Raw genomic sequence first — 14,380 nt, forward strand, 5'->3', positions numbered from 1 at the left:
AGAACCTACTGATAGGAAAACCTATTTGCCAAAGATACATCTGATAAGGGTATAATTAAAAAAATATACAAAGAAGTTATATACCTCACAACCAGGAAGACAAACAATCCAATTAAAAAATGGGAAAAGGACCTGAATAGATACTTCTTCAAAGAGGACATACAGATGCCAATGGACACATGAAAATAGGCTCAAGGTCACCAATCATCAGAGAGATACAAATTAAAACTACAATGAGGTATCACTTCACACCTGCCATCAACAAATCAACAAATGTTAAGTGTTGACCAGGATATGGAGAAAAGGGAACCCTAGTACAGTATGCCACTGGTGGTAGAAATGCAGACCGGTACAGCCACTGTGGAAAAGAGGGGAGGGATTTGGGAGAAGAGGGCACAGGAAGAGATTAACCAAAAAACATATGTGCACATATGCATCACCCATGGACACAGACAATAGCGTGGGGAAGGCCTGGGGTAGGGCAGGGGTTGGATGGAGTAGGGCAAAAAGAGAGAACATGGGAAACATCTGTGATTCTGGCAACAACAAAATAAAATAAAATAGCACCATAAAAGATTAAAAAAGAAAAAGCTTTAAGAATTCAATAGTGGAGGCTGGGTAGAGAGAAAAAAGAATTAAACAGTGATTAAGACTAACTTTCATAAGAAATGTTTGGGTAACAGATAGGAGTGAAGAAGAAAAAATAGACGGAAAAGAAACCCAGACCCCTAAAATGAAAAAAAAAAAACACAATCAAACAATAAAACCCACCACAGAAGAATTGTGTTTTATATATTTAGAAAGAAATAGAAGAAGCCAGTGAAGATAGAGGGATGTATGCAGTCAAGGCAAGGCCCAAGAGAAGGCAGGAATTATGTGAACAATACTGCTTGTGGGGTCTTCAGGGAGTGTAGCCTCGGAAGGGAGAAAGGGATGACTATTCCTCTGATGTAGGTAGAAGGGAGCAGAGCTTTAAAACCTGTCCCTCTTTTAAATAACAGTAGACATGAAAGCAGCAAGAGTCTAAAGCTGCAACAGAAGGTTGTAGAACCCACAGAGAAGTAAAGGTAGAATGAAGACTACGTGTAAGTTTTGCCAACTAGATATAAAAACCTAATATAAAAGATATTCATATTACAGTGGAATGGCAGGTGCAAGTATAACAACTAGCTCTAATGTTAGCAAAACAGCAAATATGTATAGTCACACACTGAGTAACAGTGCTGTAGTCAACAATGGACCGCATTTACTACAGTGATGCTGTAAAATAATAATGGAGCTGAAAATTCCTATCACCTGGCATTGTAGCCTTGGCAATATATTACTCGTGTTTGTGGTGATGCTGCTGTAAGCTTTGCCAGTTGTATAAAAGTACAGCATATACAATTATGTACAGTACATAAAACTTGATAATAAATGACTAGGCTACTGGCTTATGTACTTACAATACTTTTTATTGTTGTTTTAGAGTGCATTCTTTCTTCTTATTTAAGAAAAGGTGGCTGTAAACAAGGATGTCATGGCCTTGGACAGGTAGCTCAGTTGGTTAGAGCACTGTCCTGGTATGACAGGTTGCGGATTCAGTCTCCAGTCAGGGAGGGCACACACAAAAAACAGCCAGCAAGTGCAAAAATAAGTAGAACAACAAAACAATGTTTCTGTTTCTCTCTCTCCCTTCCTCCTCTCTAAATCAATATTTACAAAAACAGAGTATGTCATATTATGCTGGCAGCAATCTCATGTGGTGTTTACATATCCTGATTACATAATCTTGGATAGACCTTGATTTAATCTTATGTTTTGTATAGTAACATGCTGTTCAGGTTTGTAGCCTAGAATAGGCTATGCCATTTAGCCTAGGTGTGCAAAAGGCTGCCATCCAGGTTTGTGTAAGTGCACTTTGTGATGTTCATACGATGACAAAACCGCCTAATGATGCATTTTTCAGAATGTATCTGCCATTAAGTGGCGCACGACTGTATAGCATATAAGTGACTAAAAATGGAATGATGTCTGGAGATGATGCATTGGCCAAATGCTCAGGCTACCCCCGTGAGAGTTCCATGGAGCCTGTTCTATTACAGGCTAGCTGGACTGCCCGGGTATCAGTAACCTTACAGGCCTCAAACCATAAAGAGAAACAGACTCATCACTGTGAGTCATATTTACTTGGGGCCCAGATCCCACATTGAACTGTCCTGGGCACTCAAAACAAGATATTAAGAAGGGACAGGAAAGACTATAATCATGAAGGCCTTGCCCCTATATTCACCCACCATATGTACTTACTGAATCCACAGAGATTTGGCTTTCTTGATGAAATTTGCAGGTGGAAAGTAGCACTACTGGAAATTAATGTCTGAAGGCCAAGTTTGAAGACTGAAGTTTTTTACAGTGAGATTAGAGCTGAAGTAGTACACTCTCCATTACAGGCTGAGTAGAGAAACAAGCAGACACCAAGAGGGGAGAAGGGAACAAGACAGGGGACACAGCGGAAACCAGTTTGGCTCAGTGGATAGAGCGTCGGCCTGTGGACTGAAGGGTCCCGGGTTCGATTCCGGTCAAGGGCATGTACCTTGGTTGCGGGCACATCCCCAGTAGGGGGTATGCAAGAGGCAACTGATCGATGATTCTCTCATCGATGTTTCTAACTCTCTATCACTCTATCTTCCTCTCTGTAAAAAATCAATAAAATATATATTTAACAAAAAAAAGAAAAAAGAAAAAAAGAGTGGGGACACAGGCTATGAGGGATTAAGAGATGGAATGACAAGAGCTGGTAGCCAAAGAAATTTCGAAGTTTGAGATCTCACAAGTAACACCTCCTGTAAAGCCATTTAAGGGCAAGGTTGCATGTATAGCACTGCAAGTGAGAATTTTGAATTTGAAGTGAGAATTTTGAAAAGGTGAGAAAGAAAGCTATAGAGTCTGTGCAGTGATAAACCAGCAGGTTGGCTAACAAATGACTGCAAGAGGGAAGAGGGGAGATATTATAAAACCTGGGGACAGGATTTTGTAGCCAAACTCACAAAGGAATGAAGAAAGATAAGGGAAGCAAGGTGATCCTGATTTATTCTTTCATTAAAGTTCTAAAAAATAAACACCCAGATATTGATTTTTTTTCCTTTCAAATAATATTTATATTGCTTACAATGATGGGGAAGGCAGGACTAAAGAACGAAAACAACTTTATCTTGACCATATCTATTGCATTTGGACCTTACATAATGTTTAAGAGAGCCCATGTCGGTAATGAAGAATTCAGATGACTTTCTGGTCCTTCCACTGACCACACTAAGCTACCCTAAAATCCCTGGAAAATCACTTTCTCCTTGCCTGACTGTCACAAATCATATATGACCAAATATATCATTACATACTAATGACATGTGAGAACATGTTGTTAACTTCTACCTTCAAAAGCATCTTTAGTTGTCAGCAGCATTTGAGAAAACACAACATAAATAAAAAATCTCCCTAAAGAAAGAGGCTGTGGAGATCCAAGATGGCGGCCAGCAGGAGGCTGATGACGGAGCTTGAAGAAATCCGAAAATGTGGAATGACATAACGTCCAGGTTGATGAAGCTAATTTATTGATTTGGCAAGGGCTTATTGTTCCTGACAACCCTCCATATGATAAAGGGGCCTTCAGAATCGAAATCAACTTTCCAGCAGAACACTCATTCAAACCACCGAAGATCACATTTAAAACAAAGATCTATCACCCCAACATCGATGAAAAGGGACAGGTCTGTCTGCCAGTAATTAGTGCTGAAAACTGGAAGCCAGTAACGAAAACCGACCAAGTAATCCAGTCTCTCAGAGCATTGGTGAGTGACCCCAGCCTGAGCACCCCCTTCGGGTTGACCTCGCTGAAGAATACTCTAAGGACTGTAAAAAAATCAGTAAGAATGCTGAAGAGTTTACAAAGAAATATGGGGAAAAGAGACCTGTGGACTAAAATCTCCCAAGATTGATTCCAGCAAATGTGAGCAGAGACCCTGAGCAGTGCATTCAGACACCCCGCTAAGCAGGATTCTGTGGAAAATTGACATGGCCACCACCTGGCGTTTGCTTGTGGCTGTTACTAACTTTCTACAGTTTTCTTAATCAAAAGTGGTCTTAGGTAACCTGTAAAGAAAGGATTAAAAATTTAAGATGTTCTAAAAAAAAAAAAAAAAAGAAAGAAAAGAAAGAAAGAAAGAGGCTGTGATTCAATTTACAGATTAGAAAACTAAGGCACAGAGAAGTTAACCGCCTCAGCTGAAGGCTACACAGCCGGTTAGTGGCCGAGCTGGGATAAGAACCCCCCACTCTTTCAACTCCCTCAGTGCCCTTCTCCCCCCCACCTTTATCCCACCCCCAGATGCAAATGTCTGGTAGAGCTGGGCTGGATTTCCACATAAAGTGCTCTTTTGGGATTATAAAATGAGATGACAGAATTTAAAAGTAAGAATGAGCATAAATTAAGAAAAATATTTGCTTGATATAAAACATGTATTTAAAACTATACCTTTACTGCTTCTGATGAAAGTACATTTTCCTTTTTCTGACTTGTACTCATGGGCTCATTTTCAACACTGAAAAATAAAAACCACAGTTTCCTTTGAAATAGAGAATTACTAAAATCAGACAGTTTCTATGTTGAAAGAAAACACTGAAAGGTTCTTTATGTGCAATGCTCAAAAGATTCATATACAAATTGTTATACTAAGAATATGTTGATTTGAATTTCTACACTTGAAAAACACATTCAAAAGTGCTCCTCCAGAAAAGGTGAAGGAAAAGATGTACCAATTGCCAGTTATAAACACAGTCACAGGGATGTAAAGTGCAGCACAGGAATATAGTCAATACGATTGTGATAACTATGTGTGGTATCAGAGGGCTACTAGATTTATTGGGGATCACTGTGTAAGGTACATAAATGTCTAACCAATATGCTGTACACCTGAAAATAATAATATTATTTATCAACTGTAATTTAAATTAAAAAAAATGCTCATCCAGGCTTCAAAATTTTTGTGAGGCTATTGTGTGTTCTATTCTCTTATGTTGATAATCAGCATCAAAGGAATGAGCACCAATGTACAACTATCATAATCTTGGAAAGATTAGCACTCTTTGCTTTTATTTATATTAAGGTTCTCCATAGCTTGATTTTTTTTTTGAATGCCTATGCCAAGTGTTATTTGAAATAAATTTCTACTCAGGTTTTTATAATCACGTGGGGTCACCTAGTGAGGCTGCGGACTACTCAAAACAGATGCAGGTCTATCTAGCCCCTGATGTGCCCCAGTGGCTCCCGAAGGATCTGATTCTCCAAATAGTCCATTTTAATTGTCTTGCTTGGAATACTTTCACAGATGCCCTTTCAAATGGCATGATAAACTACTGTGGCTATTAAGCACATGTGCACTTTAGGCCTAAACATTTGTATCTCTAAGATTATATGTTATCTTATTTTCATATTTTTATTACCCTAGACAAATTAAGTGGCTCCACTCTTGAGAGTATCTGGGGACTGATATGCTGGGAACTGTGCTTGGCCTGGAGGGTATAAGAACAAGTAGGTCAGGGGCTTTGTAAAACTTGGACTGATACACAAACTAATAATACAGTTTGGTACAAGTTTTAACTGCTGAATGAACAAAATGCTATGGACCACAGAGGAATCAAGGAACAACTGTGTACTCAGTGAAGTGCCCACAGAGGAGGTACAAAGGCAGGGGGTAATACAGAACATGGCATTTTTTGAAAACCATGTTTTGTTTGTTTTTAATATAAAACTGGAGCACAGGGACTCGTGATAGGCTAGAGAAGAGACTGAGACCAGAGGTTAGTGGATGCCAGACTATGAAGAACCTGCCTGACCTGTGACAAAATGTGACCTTTGTCCTACTAGCACTCAGGCAGGGACAAGCCTAAAGCAGGGGAGTGAGAGAACTGGAAAACCATGGAATCCTGGGGCTTGGTGCAGAGGGGATGGAAAGGAGGTGGCAACAGCTCAGATCAGATAAAGGCCACACAATGCAGATGGAATGGAAAGAGGGGATGCAATTTATGCTCCTTAGCTTTCCCACCCATAAAATCCAGGTCAGTTTGCAGAGTCAGGGAACAAATGGTAGTGATAAAAACAAAACAAAACAAAACAAAACAAAGAAAAGTTAGGATGATCATGAACACCTGGAAAATATAACGGATTAAACCGTCATTGGGTCTCAGACGCTCTGTAGGGATAGATGGGCTAAAAAGATAGAGCTATGCTCTGAACTTTTTAAAAAGTCAGTAAGAAAAGCAAGCATGTAAACAAGATAAAGATAAGAACTGTGTGTTAACATAAGGAAATCATACAGGAAAAAACAGAGACAAAAGTAGAAAATAAAATAATATTGTACAATACAGAATTGAGACCTATATTCATATGCATAACTATAAAGTAAGAATGTCTAAATAGTTATTTTTACAGCAAATGGATTCTTATCTCTGTTTTCTATTTTGTTAGCCCTATCTTTTGCCACAGTTGTTTACAATTCATTTTTTAAAAAAATGAAATGTCAATCAATACTGGTCTACTTGAGCTAAAATAAAAGAGATTGGCAAAGTACATGTAAAAAGAGCATATTTTAAAGATTTGGGACATAATTTAAAAAATAATACTGACCTTGATGATATAAGTGTACTATCTAACTGGAAGCAATTTTACACAACATACCTAAAATCTACATGCAACAAGCATTTCAGTCTCCTAGTTTCTGCTTTCAGATTCCTGAAATTCTGCTTATCTAGAGTATTTACAGGGCTTTCTAGAAACTTACTGCCTTGGTGAGATTGTAAATGAAATGGTAAAAATTTCTTTCCAATACAAATGCTCTGCAGAAAGGGCAGCTTTGGGAACCCGGGCTAAGGCAGAACCCAGTATTTTCAAGTAGCTGTAATTACTTCCATGCTAAGAACATACACCAAATAGCAGAAAACCACTGTTGTAGGTCAGCACATAAGTTACCAATAGCTGAAGAATTTAAAGTAAAAAATCACCCAAAGAAGTTAATACCTGACACCTCATAAAACTATCTGAAACTTAAATTGTATATAAGTTTCACGAATCCTATTGCTAAACCAAAATTTCAAAATGTGTTGAGTTTTAAAGCAAAAAACACATTTTAAAATGCTGGATTAGCTATACAAATCACTGGTTCCAGCCTAGCCGGTGCTCAGTGGTTAGAGTGTTGGCCAGCAGACTGAAGGGTCTTGGGCTCTACTCTGGTCAAGGACACATACCTCGGTTGCAGGATCGATCCCTGGCCCCAGTTGGGGCATGTGCAGGAGGCAACCAATTGATGTGTCTGTCTCATGGATATTTCTTCTCTGTGCCTCTTCCCCTCCCTTCCACTCTCTCTAAAAATCAATGGGAAAAATATCCTCGGGTGAGGATTAAAAGAAAGACAAATTAAAAACCACTGGTTTAATTAGAGCTTCTCCACTTCTTTCCTAGATTATGAGAGTCCCTTCTAACCTGCTTTCTGGCATGTTCCGGACTGCCCCACTTCAACCCATTCTTCCTGTTAATCTGATCATTACACTCTGCCATTCAAAAAACCCTTCAGCAAGTCTCTACCAGTTGATGAATAAAATGAAGTCCTTAGATACTGTTAGTTACTCATGATGTGGCTCACAGAACCCCTCCCCCATTCTTAGAATATGCCAAACTCACATGCCAGTAAGCCACTTTCTTCTCTGCAACAACCTGACCCACCCTGTCCAACTCTAACCCTCTACAATTCACAAGTTAGTTCTATTTTCCTCTTTTTGTACTCTTACTACCTCTCATACATACACTTCTGCTCTTTTAAACCCCCCACACCACACACATATATTTTATTAATTTCAGAGAGGAAGGGAGAGGGAGAGAGAGATAGAAACATCAGTAATGAGAGAATAAATGATCACCTCCCTCCTGCATGCCCCCCCATCAGGGACTGAGCCCACAACCCAAGCATGTGCCCTGACCGGGAATCGAACCTTGACCTTCTGGTTCACAGGTCGGAGCTCAACCACTGAGCCATGCTGGTTGGACCATTTCTGCTCTTTAACACAATGGTTGGTTGTCCTTTGTTTAACTAGAATTTGAAGCCATTAAATTCAGAAACTATAACATTCATGTCTCCAGCTCAGAGCCTAGCCTTGTGCCTGGTTATGATAAAGGCAGTCAACTATCCTTTGTTAATAAAAAAATAATTGGTATCAAAGAGGTTCTTCACTTGTGCCTGCTTACCTTAATCAGAAAACACTGTTCCATTGGGAACAATGTAATAATACACACTATTCTCTTCTTCTTAATGAAGTGTATGTGCACGTATATGTCTACATACGTATATACATGCACACACACACACACACACACACACCTTGAAAGAATGTACTATAACTAATATTCTGCATCATCTTTCTCTAAAGGAATAAAGAGGAAAGTGGAGCCAAGGGAAGAAATTTTCAATTGATTTAAAAACAAAATACCAAAAAATCAGAAGAGAGTAGATAAAGATACTTTAGACAATAGATACTTAGATATATGCTTGGTTAAAAAAAAATATAACAGAAGAGAATCAAAGGTTTGGAGTGGTATTCTCAGACCCTTAAAAATACGAGGGAAAGAGAAACATGTTCAAATCCCGATAATCTCAAACCCTGTGAAAGATGACAAGGCATTTCTATTGTTCTCACAGCTTACCCCCCTCTGGGACCTGGGAGCAGTTCAATAGCAGTATTTTTAGAAAGCTCACAACTTGCTCATAGCAGGGGGTGAGGGGCAGCACTCACAGCCACACGTAGGCACAAAAAGGCCACCCTGCATTTTTAAATAGCTCCATCTTACTTAGCTAACAGAACTTTGGAAATTAATCTTGTTAAATAACCCAGCTAAATATCAAGGTCAAAGTAACACAGAAGCTCCTCAGTTCTGAAGCGGCCTTATTTAGAGCAGAGCTGAACACCAGGAATCCAAAGTACAGCCGTCAAGCATTTACCTACTTCATGCCAGGCCTAAGTAAACCTCGGCGCATGGAAAAAGGAGCATATAACATACTACAGTTCAAAGAATTTACACAAAAGAGAGCCCCTATTCTGTCACTTACAGTATTTTATACTCTTAGTTTTTATTAAGTTCTAACAAGATTCCCTCACCCATTGCAGAGAAGCAGCTGAGAATGGCACAAACACTTACGTGTACTCACTCACTCACCTCTTTAGGTGTCAGGCCCTGTTCTTGGTGCTAGGGGTGGAGCAGTGGTCATACCAGACAAAACCCGTGTCCTCACTCCTTCAGAACCCCTATCTGGATGCCCCCACAACCCCTTGGGCAATTGTGTTTATAAAACAGATTTCTGGGCCCGATTGTCAAGGATACACTTGGCGAGGGGCTCAGGGACTCCGCCGCCCCTGGGCTGCTCTGATGCAGGTGCCCTCTGACCACATTTCTATGCTCAGCTAAAACCAACAGCTGAGAGCTGTATAGGGAAGAGAAGGATCTGGTCAGAGGCTCTCCATTTAATATCTGCATGTGTGTGCTGATACTTCAAAGGTAGATATCAGTGATTTAGAAAACTCATTCCCGTGAAACTTCGCCCATCTCCCAACACCGAAGTCCGGCAGAGCTCCTGGTCCTCCCAGCAAAGAGCCACTGCCCCGAGGAGCACCTGAGCACGGCAGGCACGGCGTGGGGCCAGCAAGGAGAAACCCCGTCCTCAGTGCACACCGCAGGCCGGGCCCAGCACAGGGCTCTGCCGGCCTCGCCCATCAGGGCCTCGCGTGGTCAGACACAACTCCCGCACAGCCACAGAGACAGGAGCAGTGCCTGTCCTGCACTCGGAGGACGGAGGCAGTGAGGGAGGAAGCTCTTCCCTCTTCCCCCTCCTGGAACCGCCGTTGGGGGTGCCTGTTACCCTGCCTTTCCTCACAGCGTCAGAAAAATCTGGACATGCTGAAGGACTGAATACAGCTTCTGTACCAGTCTCCCCGGGGTCTGCCCGCTTCTCCACAGACGTGGGAGATTCCTTGCCATTTCCGGAAAGGAGGCAATCTCTGGGGCTGCTGCCATCACTGGCAGTCATTCTGAGCACCCCCAAACACCAGGTCACGGATGGAAGGTAGTCCCTGATTCGGGAATGCCCTGACATCTCCACTGTCCCAGGGCCTGCCCACCACTCCCAGCGCCTCTGCTGTGGATCTCTCTTCCCTCTGCCTCTCCATCCCACTCAGCTGCCTGCAATTACTTCCCACCCTAACCTCCACTTCCACCGCCATGGAGGAGCTGGCAATATTGCTGGAGATAGGGACAGGGAATTGGGGCAAATCTCTCCATCACATGAAACTGCTGGTTCTGGGGACCAGGTCTACTAGGCAGCATCTCTCTCCACGGCTTCCCCTCCTGGCAAGTTGCTCCTCACCTCTGAGTCCACTGACACAACTCCTATGATGAAACCCAGAGCCTGGCTTTCCCTGAAGTGTGATCAATTCATACTTCAGTCCGTGACTTTACGCGAAAGGACTAAATGGAAAAATAATATGGAACAAGAAGGGGTTTTTACCTACTCACTCTCTTTCCCACTGTCTTTATTAGCAAAATGCTTTGCAAAAACTCAAAATAGACACATAGGGGAAGAGGATGTCTCTGTTTGAGGGACGGCCCCTTAGGAACACGCACCTCTCTGGATCTGATTTTTCCAACATGCAAATTGAAAGGGTCAGACCAGCTCTCAGCCAGATCTAAAATCCCATATCCTTCAACAGGAAGGTGAGTGGAAAAGAAATAGGTATACTATCCTTGAGGCTTCTGTGGGAAAGGAACAGAATATGATCAAGAAACAACTCAAAATCAGCATTCACACCAGTGCAGCAAGACAGAGAGGCAGAAACTCTGTCCCTTATTTTAAAGTTACTGAGGTCACCTCTGGGCCCATCCTCTATTCCCTTAGACTCCATCCTCTCAGACTTCATTGAGGTCTGTAAACACTACATGACTCTATCCACACGCCTCCTGTGTGGGTCTGCTCATGCTTTCAGGCCCATCTACGCTACTCTGGGGATGTGTTTCTTAGAAACACAGCTTTACATGCTAGCCTAGCATTCTCCTTGCCCAACGACATACTGCTGTTCATCATGGATCAAACAGACTTTTCTGCACCGTCCTGAGCCCCATACAGTCTCTATGGCAGAGACGACCACACTGATGATTTACAAATGACCATCTGGAAAGCTGTCCATTCCTAAATGGTGACAGCCAGCAGTAGAGCAGTACTTGTGTCTTTTTAATGGCCATTAACAGAATACAGAACAGGTGGTTATGGCACTATTTCTGGCTCCAAATTAAAAGGTAACTAAAAGCAGCAATCAGACAGCATGCGTTTTAGCTCAAACATCTGGCACTGGAATTTCAGAACTCCTTGGAGAAAATCTGGGGAGGGAGGAAAGGTAATAGGCGTGATGATGAAGTCTGTTGCTTTGCAATCTTAGACTCTTCTGACAGCCCTTTCCTCACGTGCTGGCTGCTCTCCTATAATTTAGGTGTCTTCCTTGAAGCTAATTTACTTCCTGTTCTTCATCTCATGCCCTCAAAACAAGACCACAATCACGGCTCAACCACGGGCTACAGAGTGAGAATTGCGGTGTGTGTGATGTGTACCTGAGCTGTCTACCCATCCAGGGCATTAGTAACTGCTCTACTCTCCCAAGTCCTCTCCCTCATACCTTTTATTTATTATTTTTAAAATATATTTTTTGATTTTTTTACAGAGAAGAAGGGAGAGGGAAAATTAGAAACATCGATGAGAGAGAAACACCGATCAGCTGCCTCCTGCACACCCCACACTTGGGGTGTGCCTGCAACCAAGGCACATGCCCTTGGCCGGAATCTAACCTGGGACCCTTGAGTCCACAGGCCGACGCTCTATCCACTGAGCCAAGCTGGTCAGGGCATCCCTCATACCTTTTAGATTCTGAATATTTGAGACCCACCTCCCAAGAATTAATACCCCGAATCTCTTGCTCTGATGTTAACTCACACAGTATTCCGGCTGCCTCCTAAAACGGGCCACTTGTTCATATCCCATTCAACACCCTGCCCCGAGGGAGGGACGCTGCAGCACCTGCCCAGAGCCTGGCCAAGGCTGACCCCCCTCCAACCTCAATCAGTTTCTCAAACTGATGTTTCTCTCTCTCTTCCTCCCTTGCTCCCTCCACCCCCTTTCCCCTTACCTTCCTCTCTAAATTCAATGATAATGATAATAAATACCATCTCCTGGCTACCTTCCCCATGTCATCAACATCCACTCTCCCTTCCACTCTGGAAACGGCTGTTCCCTCTGCCCAGAAAGCTCCCCCTCACATTGCTCAGCCCCTCTCCCAAACCCCGTCCAGACGGTACTCGGTAAAGGGGGCCTCCTCAACCAGCCTATCTACACCCTGACTCCAGACGCACATTTCCATCATGTTCTATTCCCTCGCCCTGCTTTAATTACTCAAGGTACACTATATATTAGTTTGTACAACTTGCTTATTTTCTGCCCTCTCGATTATAATACAAACCCTATGTAAACGGAGGCACATTTAGCTATTTCAAGTAGATTCTGAAAAGTGATGATACATCTAAGACTTTTTAAAGGATTAAATTAATATTATTTTTATAAATATATACACTATTGTAGAAAATATTACAGTGTCACTGTTAAGTGGAAAAAAATTCAAATTTCAAAATACTTACGAAACCTTTAAGTCTCTGTAAAAATGTGTATAGGTGTGGCCCTAGCCGGTTTGGCTCAGTGGATAGAGCATTTTCCTACGAACCAAAGGGTCCTGGGTTCAATTTAGTCAAGGGCACATGCTCAGGTTGTAGGCTCCATCCCCAGTAGGGGGTGTGCAGGCGGCAGCCAATCAATGATTCTCATCATCGATTTTTCTCTCTTCCTCTCCCTTCTTCCCTGAAATAATAAAAAATGTATTTTTTTTTTAAAAATGTATAAGTGTAGATACACACATAGGGAATGATCTAAAAGAACAGTATTTGTCTCTGAGTGGGTAGGATTATGAGTTGTGCTTTTTCAAAATTCTCTTGTAATTTCATACCTGCTTTATAAAAAGCATATATTACTATTAAAAATAGACAAAAAATACAAAGTATTGTAGGTGATTTAAAAAACAAATAACATGTTTGTGGAAAAGTGCAAGGAATAAATTTAAACTAGACAAATAAAAGATACTAACAGTAGAAATTATAATGGCAACTTCTTTGTGTCATTGCCAAATAAAATCTGTACCTGCCTGCCTAGAACAGAAAAATCAAAAGCATTACATGAATTTTCAGTTTTGACTGACATGGCCAGCCCAGCCCTCACGTTAGGGCTGCTCCCTGTGCTGTGACAAACAAGACAATAAAAGACTGAGAGTTTACATAACACCCAACCTATTCACACTTGTCAAAATGCAAAATTTAAAATATTTCATTACTTGTCATAACAAGCATGGCATAAGAAATGATGATTTCCCGCTAAGGTAGTATCCATGTTTTGAATAAATTTTAATACAAAAAGTGAAGCAGAAAATTTCTAACATACATTTGGCAGAAATTTCATGAAACTAGTATTTGTGAGAGCATTTGAATACCATTCTCATGTCATTTCCAGCACTGCCATCTGTGCTACTGGTCACAAAGAACATATAAAAATTACCCTCCTTAATAGCACGCTGCAATAATGAAACCAAAACTATTTTACATAAACCTAAAGATTGCTTTTGATTTAATCCCAAAACTAATAATTATTTTGGCTGGATGAGTAAAGGGAAGTGGGAAGAGGTGTCAAATAGCTAGTCCTCATGCACCATAACCAGAAGTCAATATAAATATCTAAAGTTTATATTGTATATCAAGAATGGTTAGTAAAGCATTCCTTAGACACTCGTACAAAAATACAAGAAACAGTTTAAATGAGATTAAAACAGCTTCCTCTGAGTCTCTCGAATGGGCCCACACCTGTCAGATGCTCCACAGGCCCTGCATTATCTATCACTTTGCTAAGAGGTTTAGCGAGAAGACTTGTGGGAGGTCTGCCTGCCCCACCGTCTGCATGAGCGCTTTGAGCAAAGACCCTGCTGCACTGCTGGTTCCCAGGAACTAGCACAGTGCCTGGCGCAAGTGGCACTAAATGAATTCTTGGTAAACATTGGTGAAGTTTTCAACCAAATGATGAAAATGACATATAGAGGAATTAACCAATGCATTTTCATGTGTGACTTTTCCAGTAAAACGAAAGTCTTCCTGATCTGTAAGGCCTAGTTCTTTATTTTGTACCCTATGGAGTTCTCGCTGGTATGCTGCAGTTGGAAGAGA

At 41.4% G+C, this 14,380-nt stretch overlaps 1 protein-coding gene and 1 pseudogene across 2 annotated transcripts in view; one reads left to right on the plus strand and one right to left on the minus strand.

The window, feature by feature from the left end:
- The window catches only part of CRYBG3 (crystallin beta-gamma domain containing 3), a 130,876-nt gene that overhangs the window by 105,574 nt on the left and 10,922 nt on the right, over positions 1-14,380 (minus strand). Inside the window, exon 2 of the mRNA XM_084875401.1 lies at positions 4,514-4,580. Within this exon, the coding sequence (XP_084731527.1) occupies positions 4,514-4,580 (67 nt within the window). The remainder of the gene's footprint in view (positions 1-4,513; positions 4,581-14,380) is intronic.
- LOC311618185 (ubiquitin-conjugating enzyme E2 L3-like) lies at positions 3,506-4,152 on the plus strand (annotated as a pseudogene). The gene has a single exon. The product of its transcript is annotated as a ubiquitin-conjugating enzyme E2 L3-like (transcript).

The sequence above is a fragment of the Pipistrellus hanaki genome, assembly GCF_964339955.1.
Source record: "Pipistrellus hanaki genome assembly, chromosome: 2".
Taxonomy (NCBI): Eukaryota; Metazoa; Chordata; class Mammalia; order Chiroptera; family Vespertilionidae; genus Pipistrellus; species Pipistrellus hanaki.